The sequence below is a fragment of the Sceloporus occidentalis genome, unplaced genomic scaffold, assembly GCF_023333645.1.
Source record: "Sceloporus occidentalis isolate IW3139 unplaced genomic scaffold, rSceOcc1.0.p SCAF_5, whole genome shotgun sequence".
NCBI lineage: Eukaryota > Metazoa > Chordata > Lepidosauria > Squamata > Phrynosomatidae > Sceloporus > Sceloporus occidentalis.
In genome coordinates, this window is record NW_028316985.1 from 75,067,967 (window position 1) to 75,090,564 (window position 22,598).

The 22,598-nt window shown below is 39.8% G+C and overlaps 1 protein-coding gene across 1 annotated transcript in view; it reads right to left on the reverse strand.

The window, feature by feature from the left end:
• The window catches only part of TRABD (TraB domain containing), a 39,719-nt gene that overhangs the window by 13,055 nt on the left and 4,066 nt on the right, over positions 1 to 22,598 (reverse strand). Inside the window, exons 2-5 of the mRNA XM_089524421.1 lie at positions 10,895 to 10,950; positions 6,124 to 6,202; positions 4,494 to 4,660; positions 3,887 to 4,027 (exon numbers count right to left, since the gene is read on the reverse strand). Coding sequence (XP_089380547.1) covers positions 3,887 to 4,027; positions 4,494 to 4,660; positions 6,124 to 6,202; positions 10,895 to 10,915 — 408 coding nt within the window. The 5' untranslated portion in view covers positions 10,916 to 10,950. The remainder of the gene's footprint in view (positions 1 to 3,886; positions 4,028 to 4,493; positions 4,661 to 6,123; positions 6,203 to 10,894; positions 10,951 to 22,598) is intronic.

Here is a 22,598-nt window from a genome sequence, read left to right on the forward strand (position 1 = left end):
AAATCCATAGAATCAAGCTGAAATAAATCCATTAGTCTTAAAGGTGTTGCTGCAATCCTTCTCTCCCACTCCTTTTCCTTTTTATGTTGCAACAGACTCACATGACTATTTCTTTAAAACTGAATAACTGTTGTTATTAAAATCTGACATGACGGAACAATGGAATTGTGAATGACAACTTCAGAAAGTATGTATATATTAGTGGCTTATCACAAGAAAGAAATCCAAGACAAGGAAGTCTAGTTTTATTTAAATGTTTTATATTATGTTAGTGCGCTTGTCTATGCTTGGTAGTCTTTAGTGTAATGGGGTGGTGGGAAATATATGCAAGTTTCCATGGTTTATGTTTAATGTTTAGTTTTTATGTCTGTCTTAACAATGTTATATGTATGCTGTTCTTAACTTGATTCAATAAAAAATTATTTTAAAAAACAAAACAAACTGAACAATGCTTCATATGATCTGCCTGGAGATACTAATACATGGAGATAATGGCAAGAATTGGCAGTAGTCACTTCAGAGTTTCCCCAATAGTCACTTGCAATGATGGATGGGATAACATGGACCACAGAACCAGGCTGACTAGCTAGTTTAGGAAGTGCAGGGAACACAGCCTTTGGCCTAATCTCATAAGGCACTTAATCTAATTTGAAAAGTTCAGTGCAAATGATCAGTTCGTTACTATGCAAGAACAAACTGTTTCTTCTTCAACAACCTGTGAGGTGAGGAGGTAAGGAGGGGGAGAGACGAGAGACTGACAGGGAGAAAGTGAAAAGGCCTGGGCTTCATTTTTTTATTCTGCCCCTGCCCACGAGAGCCCCAACCACTGGCACATGTCATCCCCTCAAAAGATTATGTGTGCATGTGTCTTCAAGTTGCCTGTCAATTTATTGATTTCATAGGGTTTTCTTAGGCATGGAATACTCAGAGCTGGTTTTGCCAGTTCTTTCTTCTGAAATGTAGCCTACAGCAACTGGTAGTCTCTTATCCAAGTACTAATAAGGGCTGACCCAACGTAGTTTGCAACATCATATGGGATCTGGTGCCTTTTGGGTATTTAGGCTTCCCCTAACAATTTACCCTGAAGGAATTTAGCCTTTCAAAGGGATAAATTGCAGAGGTGATGAAGAATTCTGATGTGTGATGCTTCATGTTCAGTTTTATTACTTTATGTATTATCATCTTAATGCTGTACATTTGTTTTTATTTTTTTACCCATTTTTGTATCTTGAACCTGTGGTATAAATTTTTATGATCAGTTTTATAACTATGTCTCATTTTTAGGTACTGTACTTCTAATGTACTTATAAATGGCCTAAGGGCTAATCAATAAACACACAGCCTTTCAATTAAATTAAATTAAATTAAAAGGTTCCCCCATCCAGAGCTAGGCAGCTTGGTTCATGCAAAGTTCTCTTATCCTGATTTCAGTGAGTACTTAATATAGCAAACAGTATCCCACATCTTTTTGGAAAGGGGCTGTACGGACTGCCCCAAGGGGCAGCCTGCAGCGGCAACTACATGCTGTGGCCCTGATCTTGCCTTTTTGCACCCCGGAAAGGGCGCCATAGCTGCTGGCGCCGCAGCTTTTTGGCGTTCCTTTGGCCCTGTGTCATGTAGATGCAGTGCCAGAGGAGCGCTGTGACGCTGCGCACTGTGTGGTGTGGCACATGGCATTACGCCAGCCTGGGGGAAGAATCGGGCCGTGCATCGTGTGGATGCTCCGTCCCCTGGCCGGCCTTAATGGCCAGTAGGTACACCCCCTTCGTTAAGCAGGCCTTCATTGATCTATTGCAGTATAACTGCTAGGTTGAAAGTATGTAAACTCTTCCCATTCCTAGGCCAAGGATCAATCCAAAGAGAGGGTTCAGAGAGAATAGAATCAGAGTTGGAAGAGACCATCTTAGTTGCTTAGTTTTGTCAAGGAAGGGCCACTTCACTCTCCCATTGACATTTGTCTTGTCTAACATCCAAATTTATCTCTTTATCAAATGATCAACAATGAGTCTTCAGATACTATTATTCCCATCACATTCTCCACTCTTTTATCTCTCTAGTGTGCACATTTGCTGTTAACGACTAACTTGATACCCTCTGGAAACTTACGAAAGGGACTTAACTTTTTCATACCACCATCCAAAATGAAATAAGACCCAAGGCCTTATTCAGTCAAGTCATTTTTCTTTTCCTAATTTATATCTAATTCTTCTGGGCATTAGGTACTATGCAGTCAGTCATTCTGCTAATGCTGACTCACTGAAATTCCTAAATGATTCTTTATGAGTACATAAAGCTTTGCTGTTTCATTTTCTCCTACAATCATCATTTTCTGCCTTTGTATAACTTGGCACAGGTGTATCTATTCTCATCAAAAAGTCTTTAGACCATCCGTTTTAGTCCTTCAAAAATATTACTTGCACCTTGAGCTTGTTTGGAGGTTCTAGCAGGGGAGCGCAGCTATCATATATCCTTGACCGAAGAACAGTGCACTCCTATCTGGGATGGTCGTCCTCTTTCACCGAGTGCATAGCTTTGGGAGGGACGCACATGGAGCGGTGAGGGAGGAAGGGGACACCCGCCTAGTCAGCCAGATCAGCTGAATCAACCCTGGCCATCAATGGGGTGACAGATGTCGCAGCCAGATCGCCCTCACATCCAACAGTCTTAATAATAACAAGAGTCTTAAGTGGATCCTTTTAACCTGCAACATACATTGGGTGATAAGCAGGGATTTTATCCAAACTACATCAGCCAGAGCCAAAATGGCATGGGGGTCTTGAGCAGTCTTGGGAATCTGATAAGTACCTGACTATATCACACCCTAGGCCCACTACTGTGGTCCTTAACTGTGAAAACTGAGTTTGAGGTAAAAACACTGGGCACTTATATGAACAGTGCTTTCAGTACTCCAAATTTATTGTAGAGTACGCTAAAGATTTGTTGTAGACTGTTATGGGCTGTATTTTCCTTTGAACAAATTTGTAAAAAAGAGCCTAGTTCAAAGACATCACTATGAATACTGATTATAGAACTTTCAGTTATTTTCTATGAACATGATAAAATAGTATGTAAAAATGGAAACGTAACCTAATCAATATTATTCTGCAAGTGCTGAGTATCATGAACGTCCTGTCTCTGTCTCTCTCAGCCTTGCCTCTTTAAGTACAACAATAGAGAAGACCAGAGACATAATAGAGAAGACCAGTGACATTCAGATGATGCACACCCTGAATGTGGCTGGAAGCCAACCCGTGAATAGCTCTTTCCCAGAAAACCAGCCCAAAAAGGAGCGGTAAATTATAGCTCCTTTTGGGCGCCTGGTTCAGGACCGCAGTGGCGGCCTGAATTAAGGCTGGGTGCATATGGCTGCTGTGATCCTGGGGCGAATGGCGGCAGCACGATCCCAGTGTGGCTCTTATGCGCTGTATGGTTCTCCCCATAGTAAATCTGAACGAAAAGGAGAAGTCTAGATATAAAAGCAAAAGAACCATATGCTGAAAGCTGCGCGGAGAGAAGGGGCGGTGCGTCCCACAGGGAACAAAGGGGTGTGCGCCCATGGTGTGCGCGCACTTCTGCGGTGTTGCACCACTGCGTGCACAAGCCCCATTCATTTAAATGGGGCTCGAGCATAGATGGAATTTGCTTTACGCAGGGAAGTCCGGAACGGATCACCTGTGAAAAGTAAGGGTGCACTGTACTTTCTAAAGAAACCCTACTCAAGGGATCCCCAAATATAAACATGAAGGCTCATCTGAAGAGCTATATTGTGTAGTCACACAAGCCTCAATTGGGGCAGATTATAAAAACTGGAAAATATTTCAGACTGTTTGTGATGAATTGCCTCATACACACAAGGGGATGGGTTTTGTCACTGCTGAACTCATACCTGCTTTATAGCCTGCTGAAGTTTCTCCAGATTGATTTCTTTGGCTTCTTTTAGTAACGTCCTTTCATCCATTTTTAACATAGAAACTCTATACTGGCACAGTTCAACCACGACCACATCAGGCTGTACCTCTTGTATTGTCTGAAAAAGATTCGGTCACAGGATTGCCAACAAGATTGAAAAGCAATGCACTATTGATTCTTCTAAAAGTATGTATAAGAAGTTGTTCAATTTCTACCCACACCTCTAGTCATTCTATATCCGTCTGCAAAGAGAGTTAAAATATAGAATACATATCCCATTTGTCCCTTCTAAATTCTGTAATTCCCATATCAGATCTCAAGGGGGGGGGTGAATCCATAACACTCCCTATATGTGTTCACACACATACATATTTAGAAAATGTATAGGATGAAGATATGCTCACAGAATGACATCAGGGAATGAAATATCTATCACAAAATACTGTATACACCAGAAAGGCTGCATGGTAAATTGGTTTCGTATAAACTATACTCTCAACCTTAACTACATTATAACATGTTTCTTTTAAACACTAAAAAATAATGGTTTTCACAGAAGAAATGTACTACAGGTTTAAATTTACCTTTACTACATCTCTTTTGCTGCTGTCACTGAAGTGGGCAGTGCCAACAACATAGACTTTGGAGCCCTCTTCCGTGGCAAGTTCTGTCACAGTGCTTGGAAGGCTGGGCTTCTTCTGTCTCTTCTTCATCTTCATCTCCAAAAGTATTTTTAAAGCATCTGCATCAGCTTCATAGATTTAAATAGAAAAATATTACTTTAACATATTATTCAACATTCTGTAAAAGCCCAGTGAAGTGAATATGAACAGGCTAGAATATCTGTATTACATAGAAGTTGATTTCTTTCCCTCAATGAACATTTTAAGGACACAGATGGGTTTGATGGTGGGTATGTTTGAGAAATATGCCATGAGATTCCTATCTTGTGTCTTTTTGTGCCCTGTTCACCACCCATTTGCCTGCATTTCTCCCAGAAGTGCAGCTTCACTATTTAAAAAACAAAGAAGAGCTTATTAACATGGGAATTCCAGCCAAACAGTTAATCACAGAGGCTGAGTATTGATGACACATAACCCATCAGATTTAACTATCCCACAATATCACTGAACCAAAGGGAAGACAATGCTTGCTTTTGAACCAGCTCAGAATTGTTATCATGTTTATCATCCTCTTCCTTCTCTCTCTGTGGAGCTGCACTTTTCAGAGACAATTTTGTAAAACCATTCCCCTTTTGGCAGTGCCATAGCTTACAGAAACATAAAGCTAAGAAATTAAAGCATTAAGGAACACTAACACTGATTACAGATTAACGTTGATTACAGATTAACGTCCTTGGCATTCTTATTTAAGATAAGTCTATTTCTGTGTTCAGTGGGCCTTACTTCCTCATAAGTATTTTGAACAGCTGTATTCTTTGCTATTCCTTCCTTACTGCCAGACTCATTCAACTTTGTATTTTAGGCTGAATCCACACTAATAATCCAGGTAGACGCCAGTTTAACTGCCATGACTCAATGCTATAGAATTCTGAAAATTATAGTTTGTTGTGGCACCACAGCTCTCTGAGAGAAAAAGCTAAATGTCTCACAAAACTGCAATTCCCAGAATTCCATAGCACTGAGCCATGGCAGTTAAAGTGCTGTCAACCTGGATTATTTCTGCAGTGTGGATGCAGCTTTACTCATGTTTTGAGTGACTAGCTGGAGTTAAAGGGACCTGTAGTCAAAAGCTTAAAGAGAGTATCATGTTGTAGAAAACTGCACTTTCAGACTCTGTTGGACTGCAAGTGTCTTCATCTGTCACCACTGGGTAGGACTGCTGGAAGTTGCAATCCTACAATATCAGAAGGGACCCAATCCAATCTACACAGTCAGCAGAACACAGCAGTAGTCTGTGGTCACCTTGCTGTAAGAACAAATGAATAAGATCTACAAATATAAAAAAAGAGTTCCCAATGTGATGTACTAGCTTTCTACCTGCATTCAGAACATAACCACTGCTACTCTAAACAGACTTAAAATCCAAAGTGATACAGTCCATCGGACTACCTAAGGTTCACCATTTCAAGTTACTGCACACGTAGACCAGACCCAGCTTTCCTTCTCAATCCCTAGTTTTAATAATAGCCATTAACTGTTTCAAAATAAGGTGAACATGTGAAATAAAAAGGTGCTACTGACTATAACATACAAATATTTGGTGTAATGTCTGAATCGTCTTTCGGGTCATCTCCTTGTGCATCAGGCGAAGGTGCTGGTTCTGCAGCAGCCTGGTTTGAATAAAAAAAGAAGAAAGGGAAAGGGTGAATAGGTAGATGTTAATCAAAGGTTTTCACTCTTTTTCACACTAGCTGGCATATGAACTCACTTCTATAACAAATGTTCCATAACAGTACTAAAAGGCAAAGTTATTCTTAGGTATTACTGCAATAATTTTCTTTCTTTAGAATGGCCTGGCCTGTGATCTCAAGACATCAGCACTTCCAACTATGACTGTGGGATTTGTTGAATCCTCATTTGTCTCTTGAAATCTTGCTGGGTAGAAAGTAGATACTACCCTCTCCACAGAAGAGAATGGGTGAAAGCCCCTTTCTGTCTGATGGGGTATATTACAGGTATTTATAAAGTAACCATACAATTTTTTAAAAAGAGAAAAAAGCACAGTGTCATCTGCCCTCAACCAATTCATAGGTATATCACATAAGATTATGAATATTGAACTGTAATTTATAGGTACCGTATATACTCATGTATAAGTTTAGAAATTTTAGTGAAAAAATTGACCACAAAAACCTGGGTTGACTTATCCACAGATCAATGTAAGTACTGTATCTTAACTCTTATCAAAAAAAGGGAACCGCCTCTTTCTTTAAATTGTGTAGTGAAAGGTGACAGCTTAGTCCATTCTAGGAAAACCTAAAAGAAACACCAACTCCCTGTATCTTCTCTGCTTTTGGAATTCCTGGATGGAAAAATAGTCACAATAGTGGTAACTCTTGGGCACTTATATATAGTGGGGCAGGCAAAATATAAACACATGCAGCCTCTAATGCTGTTTTTGTGACCTTAGCCCTTCTGCTTCTCTTGGACACCCTTTTGCAGGACAAATAAAAGTGTAATGTTCCTATCCTGGCAGTCACTGGGGGTAGCAAGTCACCTTTTAAATAGGCTGCACACACCCGTTTCAGATTTAAACTCATTTCTCAAAACTGGAAGTGTCCTTAGAAATCTGGGCAACCCTGGAGATTCCCACTGGCTGGATATTGGCCCTCAGATCCATGCAGTTGTCCACCATCATTTAAAGCATGTATTACCCTGCTTTTCAGCTGGAAAGACTTTCAAAGCATTAGGTATTTTCAGAAAAGCTTACGTATAGATAAAAACAAGCCAAGACAATCTGCATGTTCAGGCTTAAAGTCTGAAAACACACAAAGGTTGGGGGTGGGTAGGAGAAAATGATGACCAAGATGCAGTTCAGCACTGGCAGAATGAAAAGCCCCACCTTCGACCTCTGTAGTTCAAGCAGACCAATATGGAAAAAGGTAAAAGACTTCTAGCTGGTTCAGCAAATGGTGCTGGTATCCAGTGGCAGCTCATGGAGTGAGGTAATAATGTACTTAGGTGTTTGGTTTGCTGGTCCTGTTGTTTTACTCAGGATCCTGCCACACTGCACAATTGTAATGCTGTTATCTATTGCAGTTGCTATAATACTGTCTGAAGGTTTTATGGGATTTGCAACTTTGGGAGCGGTATTTAGAATTCTCACCCAGAAAGCTCTCATCAAATGATGAAAATGTATACATGCCAAAAAGAGTGTAAGGCAAGAGTTACAGTATTTACTTTTATCAAAAAACGAATAATCTCCTTCTCTGAGGAGGGTGGCAAAAAACGAGAGATTAGTCCACCCTGGGAGAACCTAAAAGATGCACAGACACCCCTCTAGGAAGCACCAAAATGTAGTTATGGTTAAAATGGCGAGATGACTGGCAGCATGGGGCAAAAGCCTGTCTTGGCTGACCATTTCACCCACTGCAAACCAGCAACTACACCGGGATGTGCGGGTCACCCACACCAGAAAAGGTGTAGGAGAAGCAGGGGCTTGTCAGGGGGCTTCTTGGTTGGTTTCCCCAAACCTCCCAAATCAAGAAAGGATGAAGGAGGAAGCATGAGAAAGGTGAAGAGCAGCTGCTGTGGTGTTTTGGTAGCCCTTAGAGGTACTGGCTTTGCCAACAACTTTGTTTTAATGTATAAGAAAGAATTTAAAACAGAACTTTCAACTTTACAAACTTACAAGAACACTCTCAATAGCTGGAGGCTCCTTGAAAGAGACAGACAGAGAAAAAATAGGGACCGTGATATTATTTGAAGAAAGGCTCAGAGGAGTAATTTCAGTTTGAGTTTGTTTTGGAGAGGGAGTGGCGGGCTGGCTAGACAAATTAAGAGCTTTTGTGGGTGACATGGTAATGATATTAGAGGATCCATTAAAAGGAACAGACCAATTACTAGAAGAGATGAAAAGTTTTGGAAAATATTCAGGGTTTAAATTAAATAAAGAAAAAACATGGATATTAACCAAAAATATGTCAAAAGAAGAAGAAAAGCTAACAAGCAAATCTAGATGTAAGATAGGAATTTTATTTTAGTTATTTAGGTATTCAGTTAACAAACAAAAATATCAATCTTTATGAGAATAATTATGAAGAGACATGGAAAGAAACTAACAAAGATGGAATAAACAGAATGGCGAGAATCTCTGTAATAAAAAAGAATGTTCTCCCAAAAATTATGTTTCTGCTATTTAACTTTCCAATTATTACAAATGAAAAAATATTTTCAGAATGGAACAAGGAATTAAAAAATTTATCTGGAGAGTAAAAAACAAGAATAAAATGGGGAACATTAAAAGAAAGTAAAGAGAGAGGAGGATGTGCCCTACCAGATTTAAAACTATATTTTTGGCCCTGTGGTCTAGTGTGGATACAGGAATGGGTGAAGTTAAACAACAAGAATTTATTGAATCTAGAAGGACCAAATTTAAGATACGGTTGGCAGGCGTATATATAGTACAACAAAGTCACTGTCAGATATTTTAATAACCATACAATCAGAAAAGCATTATTAAAGATATGGATGCAGGTAAAGAAATATTCTATGTAAAAACAGCCTCATGGATACAAAAAAGGCATTTTTCAGAAGATGAGAACAAAAACAAGTTTGGATAATGTATAAAGATCTAATAAAGATAACCAAGGAAATATTGAAATAAAATCTAAAGAATAAATGAATAAAGGAAATATAAATATACAATGGTTTAACTACCTACAAATTAAGAGGAAATTTCAAGAGGGTATGAGAAATATGGGGACTAAAAAAACCCAAAATAAATTGGACAAAGCTTTGTGGGAAGCAGCTTTAAAAAAAGATATAAAAAATCTATAAAATATTAAAGATCAGAGAAATGGAGCAACATACTATCAAAAACTATATGATAAAGTGGGGACAGGACATGGGCCATGTACTATAATTCCATTAGACAAATGGGAGAATGCATGGGAAAAACCCAGAAGGTTCACATTCTTTCAAGACTTAATAAATGTTGGAGATGTCATTAAGAAATTGATTTGTTATACCGTATGTGGTGGTCATGTACAAAAATAAAAAATTACTGGGCTAAGGTCCATATGGCAATTCAAAAAATATTTAAGATACACTTTCTGATGGATCCAGAGCTCTATCTGCTTAATATGACCTCCACCTTAAGAAAATAAGGTGAGAACAAACATTGGTGAGTACTACTCTACTTAATTAGGCTAGGCTAACCATAGCAAAAAAATGGAAATTAGCAGATCTTTCACGCAATTTCATATTGTATCCAATGGAACAAATACTGAAAAATTAGAGCATCACTTGAAATTCCGGACTTGGTTTATAAGACAATAAAAAAAGAATGTAGTAGAGGGGATTATAGAGTACGAGGAAGAAGTTTTATAGAAGAAAGAACAGAATTGAAGTTTAAGAAGGAAAATGTATAATGTAATAAGAGCAATGGAAACATATGCAATGTAAGCAGCTATTATAATTTTATTTTCGTAAAAGCAATAATATATATATTTTAAAAAAATAACTCAGTTTGAACATTGTTATGTGTCTAAGGGGTTATTCAGTCAATGAAAATAATCTGGGTTGAATCTTTGTTGTTCACCTCCATCCCGAATGCACCAGAATGTTTTTCAGGCTTTCCTTTTTAAGTGGGGAGAGCACTGCCAACCCCCCCCCCCACTTTACTTGGGATAATTGATACCAGGTTCCCCCCCCCCCCCCCCCCGGTTTTCCAAGATATTCACATCATCAACAGTGTAACTATGTGAATAGACCTGGGATTGAACCCTGCATGTCTGGCTGCATCTTTCTCCTCTGATAAAGGGAGAGGAGGATCCCATTGTCTATTGGCAGCCAGAGGCTCCAAGGAACAGTAGGCAATGTTGCCGGCCGCTGCTGCCTTGAGACATCTGGCCAGGGGCAGTTTCTCACAGTGGTCACCAGCACCCTTGAGGGGGAGGCACAGGGCTGGCAAGCACGTCTGAGCAACAGAACATGAAGAGATGCGAAGAGATGCTGTTCAGGTGGAAAAATAGTGTGGATAACAAACCCAGAGTGCATGAGTTGGCTTATTCGAATCATTGCACTACAAAAAATGACATCTGAATAACCCCTGAAACTAAGAGCCTGAAGTTGTTAACTCATCATCTATTCTACAGGATATAATAAACTAAGTTCATCTGCTTGTTAATTGGTTAGTTCTGACTCAAACTTGTCCAATACTGAGGTCACCTGGATGCCTTGGACCCAAATCCAAAAAGGGATTCTAAAGGGAGACTGAAGGATAAGATGAAAATGGCAGGGTGTCAAGATTAGGAACCGTGAGGCCAGCCTTGAATGGACCAATGTCACACCAGATTTACCTCCTGCTGTTGCTCGTCCATCACTGGAATGTTCTTTAAGCTTCAACAATTAAGATCTGCAAAACAATAGAGAGATTCAGGAGATATAATTAGCAAAGCCTAGAGTACTTCTCAAAAAGATTGGGTTAAAATATTGTTTAACATTTTGCAATAAAAGAAGCCACCCCATCTGCCCAGGCAAATCTGTAAAAAACAACAACAACCATATGACAAATCACACTACTAAAGATACTGAAAGGTGGTGATGAGCTTTGCCATCTGTTGCTGGTTTGACTGTTGTTCAAGCAAACTCTAGCAAAAACATCGCTTATTTGTTCATCAAAAAAGATGGGGGGAAAAGAGACATACAGGGAAGTCCATAGTTGTATATCCTACAGAGGCACTTAAGCAGCCCATTAAATTTGGTCAAACATCCTCAAGCAAGTTCTCCATTACTTTCTTTCCTCCTTCCTCTTCCTGAAAGGACTACTTTATCAGAAACACAGAGTGCAAAGAGCTGTGACCTCAAAACAGCATGGGATGGTTCAAATCTATTTCCTTCCAAAAGATGGCACAAGTCATGCAAACAATGAAGGGCGATTCAGACCTCAATACTTTATACCACAAAGATGTCACCACATCATATGGCTAGTCTTCCAGAATTTATCACAACTATGAAACATTAGAAGAAACCATCATGTGCATCAAAAGAATATTTTAAACCCAAACTATTCACCAGCTTGCCACAGGCAGGAGTTCTAGCAGCCTTGGACTGAAGCAAAATGATGGGTCAGCCAAACTATAACTTCAGACTAGTATTTCTACCTCTCTCTTCTGCCCAGCAATTTCCAATATTCCAGCTGAGGGAACAAAAGGTAAAAAGTATTCTGCAGTGTGCTACACAATCTAGTGCTGTGGTCAGACTGTTGGACTGGGGCATGGGAGATCCAGATTCAAGTCCTTACTGAGCTGTGAAACTTAGTAGATGACCTTGGGTCAGTCACTCCCTCTCTAGGGTTGTTGTGAAAGTGAAGGAGGAGAGCCACGTACAACACCTTCAGCAAATTATATAAAGACACGATACAAATGTAACTAATAAATAAAAGCACATGCAGGAAGAGCATATGTACCTTATATCAGATTAAAGTGATGTAAACTAATTCTTTGATCTTTTTATATGCTTGCCAGACGTTCTAGCTACTGTTGGTCAAATAAAAAATACAGTAGATACTAAAACAGACAAAAATGTCACCGTGTGTTATGAACACTGGAAAAAGTACCCTTCAAACATGGTATCTAAAACATTTTTGTAACAAAACCATATATAAGCAACATTTTCCAAGGTTTAACATTTCTTATAAAGTTTGCTGTTAGCACTAATTGCATGTGATGAATTTAAACAATATAAAGAGAATTAATTGCACATCAAACACTTGCCATCCTCGAAAGGAAGAAAAACAAAAACAGAGTTCAAAGGGAAACAGCTGAACAAGAATTCATCAGAAAGATCAATTCTATCTCCTGTGGCTTGAATAAAGTGAAAGGATACTTATCTGACTGCATACCTTAACAATCTTATCTATGTTGTTTGGTTGTAGCCTCCTCAACTTTTGTTCGTTTTTATGGCCAAGATTGAAAAAATGTTCTCCGTTAATAATTTTTTTCCATTTCTATTCACTTTGGCCTTGCTGAGAGCTTAAGCTTTCTCTCTTTTACACTTGTTTTGGTGAAAGATTATTCATCACCACATATAGGATAATCTGCTTATCTACACTAGGATGATTCTCAATGACGATTTAAATTACAGTCCTCACTCCATATTCTCTGGGGTTGCCCAGGGAGAGGAAGGGTCTCAGAGAGGCCAAGGAGCCTCTCTTGCCTTTGCCTCCCCAATCTCTCCCTAGTTTGCCCAAGGATCGATCAGGCAGGAAAGGGAGGAGGAATGCCCACATTAGTGGTTTTGACCTCACGAATAATCGAAACCACTGAGTCTCAAGTCCGTGGATATGGAGGGCCAACTGTAGTGTGAAAGATCACTTGCCAGTAGCTTTGTCATTTTCATTTCCACAAATGTCTGCACACACATACTCTGCCCTTGACAGCATGTGTATAAACATCTGACAAACACACTCCATGTATCTGACAAAGTGAGAGCCCATGAAAACCCATGCTAAATACATTGGTTTGTCTTTATGGTGCCACAAGACTTTGCAACTCCAAACAGGTCCCAATAGGTACATGACAGAGGATGCGCCATGCAGTGAGAACAGATCTATTAAAATTATACAGGAATAAAACTAATTTCTTTATGGCAGACCAACTCTGAAGATAATTCTTTTCTGACTTAATTTTGCCATACTTCGGTATTTGAAAGAAAAACTACCTCAAGATCTTTCTGCTACGCTTCCATGTGACCAGTGTTTATTGGACAGCATTATGAGAACATTGAGCTGAATCACCAAATTTCGGATAATCACATCTCTGCTTTCACAACTGTGTTTCATCTGAAATTTAAGCAATAAGCCTTAAAAATAAAATAAAAATCCAATGTAGAATCAGAAATCAGTATGCTTTTCAGATTGTGATTTGCCTATATATTTCACAGCACAGAAATCATGAAGGAATTTTATCAGTTCTAACCATGGATGACCAAGTATGAATATTACCCTGATCTTATAAATGTTTATTCAGAAGCAAGTCCTATGCGAGTTTACTGAACATGTCCCACACGAACAATCATATGTACGGTATGACTGCAATCTAGGACAAGGAGGATTCTAGTGAACCCAATAACTTAAGTGCACATCTATTGAACTTTAACAATGTTAGAGAAACCTTGGACCTTTAGTGTTACAGAGAGAAATGGGGAGAGGGATAACATGAAGTATTATCTCTGTGTGCCTATACCTGAAGTTGCAACCTGCCAATTCTCATTTGAGCACTGTCTACATTTTGTTCAGGTGTGCCAGTTGGTTTTTTAAAGCAGAGTGAAGACAAGCAAGGTGCTTTCCTAGGATATGTGGTCCACAAGACTGGTTTTGCTTACCAGGGACATTTTTTCTGGGAAACCAAGATAAACCCTATCCTGGAAATCTTGTTTTTACAATCTATATGACTTTTGAAGGCCCCTGGACTGAAGTTACCAAACCCTTAAGTGGAGCATTGGTGCCAGCAGTAAAAGCTGACTGGCACCAATGCTCCACTTAAGGGTTTGGTAACTTCAGTGGGTCCAGGGGCCTTCAAAAGTAAGTGCAGCTATTTTAAATTACAAGGCCCAGCGATCAGAAGAAAGAGAGAGAAAAAGATATATTGAAGAAAAAACAAAATCTGATCAGGAGTTTCCCATATTCACCATCTTAGAAGTTACAGCAGAAAAAAGAGGTTTCAAGTTTTTAACAACTGTTCATAATCAGATATAGGTCCAATTCACACTCCAGAAATAATCCAGTTTGAGACTGCAAACTGCCCTGGCTCAGTGTTAGGGAATCCTGGGAATTATAGTTTGTTTTGGCACCCGAGCTCTCTAACAGAGAAGGCTAAGTCTCTCACAAAACTACAGTTCCCAGAATTGCCCAGCATTGAGTCAGCAGTAGTTAAAGCAGTCTCAAACTGCAGTGTGGACTGGTCCATAGATTATAATCTTAATACTCAGTCTTAAAATCAGAAACTATCTTGGCATTATCAAATACTAAGCAGACCAGTAAAGGGAAATAGAGACAGATTGTCTCAGCATGCACTAAGCAATTGCACAGCCAGTAGGTATGGCAAGAACATCAGGCTAAGTTTCTAACTTTGTTTTCAATACTTTCAGAACCCATCAAACAACACAGTGTGAAACTGCCCAGAAGGACTCGTGGGTGCCTTGAGGCTTGATGAAAATGAGCCTGAACACGTTCCCCTCTGAATACCAGTCACAGAGTAAGATAAGAGGCAGGTGCTATAGTGCTCCAGTTATCATTTGTGAGCTTTACATAAGGCATCCAGTTCTCACTCATCTCCAGGATGTTCAAACCATTTATACTGAAGATGCCTGGCCACAGTGACACCTGCCTTGGTTACATCCCATCTGGATTGATGTACAGTACTGCACTCTGCATGGGGCTGCCTTTGAAGAGTGTTCAGAAACATCACTTGGCACAAAGAACTGCAACCACAGTATTAACTGGGACTGTATTCAAGGATCATACAACTCTCCAACGCCAACAGGCTGCTAGTCTGTTTTTGAGTATAATCCAAACTGCTGGTTATGGCCTACAAAGGCTTATATGGCTTAGGTCCAGCCTATCTGACAGATCATACCTCCCTATAGGAGCCTGTCCAGGCCCCTGGTTCCTCAGGAGAGACCCTTCTTTCAGCCCTACAATCTTCACAGTTACCTTTGGTGGGGACACCAGATAAGACCTTCTTGAAGGCTGCCCCAAGGCTCTGGGATTCCCTTCATTCTAGGGACGCTAGAATGGCCTACTCCTTGACACCCTTCTGCAGGAAAGTGAGGAATTAAAAAAAAATCCTGGAAGGCTTTTAGAAATGAAAGCTTTAAAGGAAATGGTTTTTAAGAACTGCATTGCTTTAAACTGTACTGTTTTTAAATTGTCTTAATACCATTAATAATTTAATGGTATTTTAACGTTGTTGTTTTTCTAAATTTTAAATACAGTGTAATAATTTTTATTCGTAAGCTGCCTTGAGTCCCTATCATGAGAAAAAGGCAGAATGTAAATAAAGCTAGTAATAGTGCTATTTTTCTTCTTCTGAAAGCTTTATTTAGCACTGCAACTCAGACAGTCTGTTGGTACATTTTGGATGAATAATTTATTTGCATTCTAACTTCAGCATTTTGTTGCAGCATACCTAGTTATATGTGGCCATTCATCAGTGGTTTCCCATGACAATCTATAAAAACACTGTGGGTACTTCTGTATTGTTTTTGTTTACGCTATGAATAGTATATACTCTAGGCTACATAGTCTACAAGGAAACTGGAGTTTCTATGGATGGGACCCATTAAATGCAAGATGAGCTACTTATGTATATCTGAAATTCTGCTTGGGGAGGTTCTAAGTGTGAATAATACTGAGGGATTACTACTTAATCTTCTTCTCTCTGTTCTTCAGTTCAAGAAATACTCTCATCGCTCTTCTCATGTAGTCTATTCAATCCTGAGCATATCTGAGCAGATCTTTTCAGGTAGACACAATGGAATCATTTGAATTTACAGTGGACCCTTGTTATACGCTGGGGTTTGGTTCCAAGATCCCCCAGTGGATCCCCCATGGATAACAAAATCCGTGGATGCTCAAGTCCCATTAAATATAATGACATAGCAAAATGGTGTCCATAGGCAGCCTTCAAGAAGGAAAATTAAGGTTTGATATTTGAAATTTATACTTTTTTGAATATTTTCAATCCATGGATGCTTGAATCCATGTATAAAAAATCTGTGTATAAGAAGGGCCAACTGTACATTCATTATAGCTGATCAAAGTCTGATCATAGAACATTTATTCTGGCCCAGTGCAGTGGCTGCTAATATAATTCTTGTCCTAATTCAAAGTGCCAGTTTGTGGGTTGGTTTTTTTTAAACCTGTGAAGCCTTACACAGCTTGGGACTCCAATATTTGAAGGCACACCTCTACTGTCTCCACCTGCACCCTGATATATTCATTAGAGGCTTTCCTTCAACTATCACCTCCAAAAGAGGGTCAGAGTGTGGAGACAAGGTAGAGGGCCTTTACAGTTGTGCCCCTCTGATCCTGCAGTGATCCTCTCAAGAAAAACCCAAACATTATTTTTTTTAGAACCAGAATAAGACATTTCTCTGCTCTCAGGTATTTGATAGAATGTTGAAGTATCAACCTTAGCCCTACTGATTATCTCTATAATTTGATATGGGGGTGGGTGGGTTGTTGCTTGGTATTATATGCTGTTCGTAATGTTTTGTGGGCCCTTCTGCTGGGGTTTGGTTCCAGGACCCCCTGTGGATAACAAAATCCGTGGATGCTCAAGTCCCATTAAATACAATTGCATAGCAAAATGGTCCCCCTTATATAAAATGGCAAAATCAAGGCTTGCTATTTTGAATTTAGACTTTTTTGAGTATTTTCAAGCTGTGCATGCTTGAATCTGCAGATTTTTTTAAACAAAAAGTGTTTACAAAATGAAATAATGAAATCAGGATCCAAAATTACATATTATTATCCATAAAGAGGAATGAACTAAAGTGCAGTTAATTTCAAAAGAAGAATAGTCACAGACTTAACCTCCAGAGACAGCTTTTGGTTAAAAGGAAAGGTGTAGGTAGAAAAATGTCTCTTCTGGCCCAAATCACAAAGGATGAGTATTGATTTGCTTTATTCAGAACTGGGCACAAGCAGAAAGAAAACCTAACCTTACTCACATTTATACAACTTTTAAAGTCCACAGAGGGGAAAATGTCTTTAAATGCTGAGTAGTAAGCAGCACTATAAAATTCATGTTTATGTGTAATATTTTCAACCATTTATTTCAATACATTTGTTTTAGCAACAACAACATATCAACCAAACTTGACTGTGAAGCAATGAAGTACAGTGATTATCTTTCATTGTAGGTCTCTCCCTTTCCCCATTTACTTTCATTTGAATGGCCCCAGTCCATGCATTCACATTTACCAATAGAGGGTAGCTGTATGCCTTTGCATACTTGAGTATCACATGCATAAGCACAATTAGGATTACCAGAAAGTGAACAGTTGATCCCCATTGTATTCTCTCAATGGATATTAACAGTTACAGTGTAAGCACTGGGACAATTGGAGGAGTCAATCCAACATAGTTTGTGAAAAGTTGCTGGAGCTGCAACATTTTCTAAAAAGCTAAAATCTTACCAATCAGCGGTTTTGTATGAATCAATAGGGGGTGGCAAAAGACAAGAGCTGTCTGTCCTAGGAGCACCTAAAAGAAGCACCGACCCCTTCTACTCTCTGTGATGGTGCCACTTCTGACTTTTTGAATGCCTGGGTGGAAAAATGGTGGCAGTGGCAGCTTTTAGATGCTTCCCCACAAAGGAGCACCAAGAGGAATTGGGCTCTGAATGATTTGAATAAGACAGCTGTGGACGTTTGTCAGGTTTTCTGGGTTAAAATCAGGCAAAGTAATCATATCAAAATTAAAGGCTATAATCGCTATTGAGGAGCAAAACAGATCACCCCTTTGGAGCGGTGTCCTGCTGGCCTTTTGCCTCTCTGCATCGGGGCTACGGCAACCGCATATTATGGCCCCGATCCAGCACTTTGCTGGCACTAAAAAGAAAGGCAAAATGCCACTCCTTTTAGCACCAACAAAAAGGTACCCTTGCCACTGTGGCGGTGGCTTTTTGGCACTCTTTTGGTGCAGCGTGTCTAAACGCTGCGCCAATGGAGTGCCATAACACCCCTGCCATGTGGTTGGGCTCATGGCATCAAAATGCTGTGCCTCCACACTGGCGCTTTAAGCTGGTCTGTTTAGCCCCTAAGTTGCTATTTGCTTTGCCTTGCCTTTTCATCCTTTTTAACATCCGTATGCTTTCTTAGCTCTGCCTGTGGTTGGTCGTCTCTTGCACACATTACACAGCCAAAGTTTACAGTAGTTCCCTCCTCATCCATCTAGCCTTTAGGGGAGCACAGTTATGACTGCCAGAATTTTCTAAGTTTGTTTTCCTTTGTTTTGTCTTTTACATCCTTTGTTACATGCCCCTAAGTTTTACCCACAACGTATCCACAGGTCATATCAAAATCCCTAATTTTGGCCCCCAAATCTACTTTCCTGAGGTTGTCTTACAGTCACATATACATGGTATCTGGATAGGGTTGCCATATCCTGCCTGGGGGCAAGACTTTCCCGGGTTGGGGTGGGTCCGCAAGATCCCGCCCCGGTTTGGCCTTTGTCCCGGGACCCCACCCCCCTGCGATGGAGGCTGCGGCTGTCTGCAGCCACGGGGAGGGAAAGAAGGGGGCAGGGGTCCTCCTACCCCTTCTCTCCCTGGCCTGGCCCCCTCCGTCGCACACGGAGGGGGCCAGGCCGGGGAGAAGGAGCCTGGCCTCAGCGAGGCCCCTTCCCTTCTCCCCGGCCTGGCCGCCTCCATGGCTGACGGAGAGGGCCAGGCTGGGGAGAAGGAGTCTGGCCTAAGCGAGGCTCCTTTTCAAATGTAGGACACACACAAAAAATTGTGTCCTACATTTGAAATTTTTGTCCTACATTTGTCCCAGTTTGGAGGTCCTGGCTTATGGCAACCCTATATCTGGAGGACCCCAATAGCCTACACTGGAGGGCCTTGGGGTGGTAAATATGGGGCCTTCCAGATGTTGGATTACAACTCCCATCAGCTCCAGCGAATGCTGCCAATGGTGAAAGATGATGGAATGGGAACAGTTACCCACTTTTGGTGTATGGCATCCTGAGCACTTGGTGAAGGGACAGTGTAAAAAGAAGAAAAGAAAAGAAAACCTCTAAGAAATACGAAATGTGATATGGAAACCTCAAGACCTTTAGATCCTTCTCATAGTTTTCTGTTCAACACTCTGCACAGATAGCATCCGCTTTTTGCAATGCCAGTGTTTCAGATTATTTTTTCTCATAGAAAACAAGACTGTAAAAAGATTAGTGTTCAAAAACATTACGATCCTTTTGTTGAATGTATAGTAATAATTATGATCTATTTCCAGCACCATATTTTTGCAACTACTGATTAGTAAATAACAGAACTTAATAGCTAAATTCTACACTTTAACTATTCATCTGTAGAAGATTAAGCATTCAGGGTTTTAATGGCTCTAATTTCTCTGCAGATAGGGGACAGTATGCAGAGTATTGTGAACAACACTTTGAGCTCATTTAATCATATATTCCTTAATGTGTTCTTGTTTTACTTTACATTTTAAAAACAAAAGTAACATTTAGATAATATCTTATTGTAGCACACAATGATTAATTCAGTAAGGGTAATTAAATTTGAAATTAATCAAAGCATTGAAATTGTAAGGTACACATTGTATTTGATAATGTTGTATTTCTAGTTTTGAAATGTGAAGTTGCTCCAGTGCCTGGTTTTTCCACCACCAATCTCACCTGTGACCATGATACAGGCTTATGAAGTTTCTATAATGGATTCATTTGTAATACATGTGAAATATTTCTTTTATCAACTGCTACTTAGCCCTACATTGGAAGCCTTCAAGAAGGCATTGAAAACCTATCTCTTCTGGGAAGCATACCCTCCTGACTCGTTGGAGAGAAAGTATTCCCTAATAGATCAAGATCATCTGATGGCCCGACTGTTTTAATATGTTGTTTTAAATTTTTTAATTGTATTATTTGTAATTGCTGACATATGTGAACCGCTTTGATCTGGAGGAAAAGCGGTATACAAATAAGTTTTATTATTATATTATTTATTAAGTGGTTTGGATTCCACCACCACTGGAATAAGGGAGAGGTTATTTGGTATTTAGACTTCAAGGGTTTTTAGAACAAATTAATGTATGAACACAAGAAGTCTATCTAGTCCAGCATTCTGTCCACACAATGTCCAACTAGATGCCTAAGAGAAGCAGGACATAAATATATTCCATACCCATGTTCTGGGGTAACTGGCATTCAGAAACAGGCATATTCCAGTACTGGAGATAATATATGGACATCATGACTAATCATATCGAACACATTTTCCTCCTTAAAAATGTGTGGAACTGCAGAGCACACGTTCATATGCAAAACAGATGAGAAACGTTTTGCCACCTGCCTTAGAGTACCCATCCTGAAAACAGATTTTTGGCTCTTTTACAAAAACACAACATGAAATGTACCAGGCAAGCACAGCTTACTACATATTTACTTCATTTTTATTTAAAAACAAATCAGTATAATATTAGTGTCTTCTCTTCTCTCTTGCTATACAATCGGGCAGACATGTTTCCATGCTCTTAAAAATTCATTAAGCATGAACATTTGACCTTTAAATTCATTTTCTGAGACACTAAATCACCTGGAGCCACAAACTAGATTTAGCTGTTGCACCAGCCACACTGGTTTTGAGACAGTGAGCAGGTCAAGTACTTGACAAGCACTAATGTAAACCAGAGACAAATCAGATGCTGGAATTACCATCCCATCAATCTGGCTTCCCATCAAACTAACTCTTCCCAGGACTCTTAGCTGATGTAATCAGTTTTATGTTATTTCCTGTCACTGTAGAACCTGCTGGACTAGAATTCATCATCATCTGAAGAAGATCATGCTTAAGAAACAAAACAAAGGCTGATCTCACATTAAATCTGTCAGGGGCACAACAAGTAAATCAAGGAACCTGCATAATTGTGCAAGAGGAATGAACACATATGGTGTCAACATATGGAGAGATACTGGGGTCAACTGTGGTACTCCACAGAAAGAACAAAAGTACAGCTGGATCAGATAACAGGCCCCGATAGCAGTTCAGCACTGTGCTCACAGAGTAGGCCAACCAGCTCCCTATGGGAAGTCTGCCAGCAAGACATGTGTGGTATGCAAATGAACACTCCATCTTGCATTTCCCGATGTACAAAAGTGTACTACCTCTGATAAACAAAGGCTAAGATTGCTGGTTTTTCTTCACAGCAAGTAAGGACAGTTCTCCTGCTTGCTAGGCCAACTCAAAACTGGCCAAGACACATGAGGCAGGCCAATGCAAGTCCTGCCTCAAGTTTCATTTTCTTCAGGTGCCTGGGCCTCAAGATCTAAGAGCAGGAATTCTGGGCACCAGTCAGACTTGCAAGACTCTGTAGCATTTGGTTTGCAATTTCAGGCCTTCTGCTGCATAACAAATGGTCAGAACTGGTCTGTTGTGAACATAACGGCCCCCCATTTTTCCTGCTCTCACTGGGTTGAAAAAGCAAGATTTGTGGTGTCCCGTATTGCTCCCAGAGGGGACAAGATTTTCAATCCCTGAATATGAGATGCCCCATACGTGGAAACCATAACAGAGGCTGACAACATATACTTTAAAATACTTCCAGATCAAAATCACAAATAATTTAAACAAGATAAAGACATAATAAACAAGACAACAGTTAAACGAAGTTTAAAAGCTACAATAATTTAAAACCATGTATATATTTCAAAATAAATTAGTCCCCAAAGGCCATGTTTTTGGTTTGGCATCAGAAAGAAACCAACTAGCTGGATCTGGAGAGGGCATTCCACTTTTGGGGTGCTACAACTTAGAAGGCCCTCTCCCATATGCTCCCACTGATAGGACACAAATCCTAGTTCTTGGGCAGATATATATATATATATCTAGGGAGATATGCTCCTTCAAGTATGGCATTCCCAAGATATTTACAGCCTTAAATGCAAGGTCTCAAGCACCTTGAATTCAGATTGACTGAATCTGAATTGGTATCCATCTGAATTGGTATCCATTAAGATAGGTGTTATATGTAGTTTATACTGTATGGTATTCCAGTGAACAATGACTAACAGTGCACCTGATAAAACTGCAATAAATGCCTCCATGAGTCAGTTTGATGTAGTGGTTTCAGTGTTGGACTACAACTCAGGAGACCAGGGTTTGAATCCCCACTTAAGGTCTGTATCCACACTGAAGAAATAATCCAGTTTAACACTGCTTTAAGTGCCATGTCTCAATGCTATGGAATTCTGGGAACTGTAGTTTTGTGAGACATCTAGCCATCGCTGTAACTCTGGTGCCACAACAGATTACAATTCCCAGA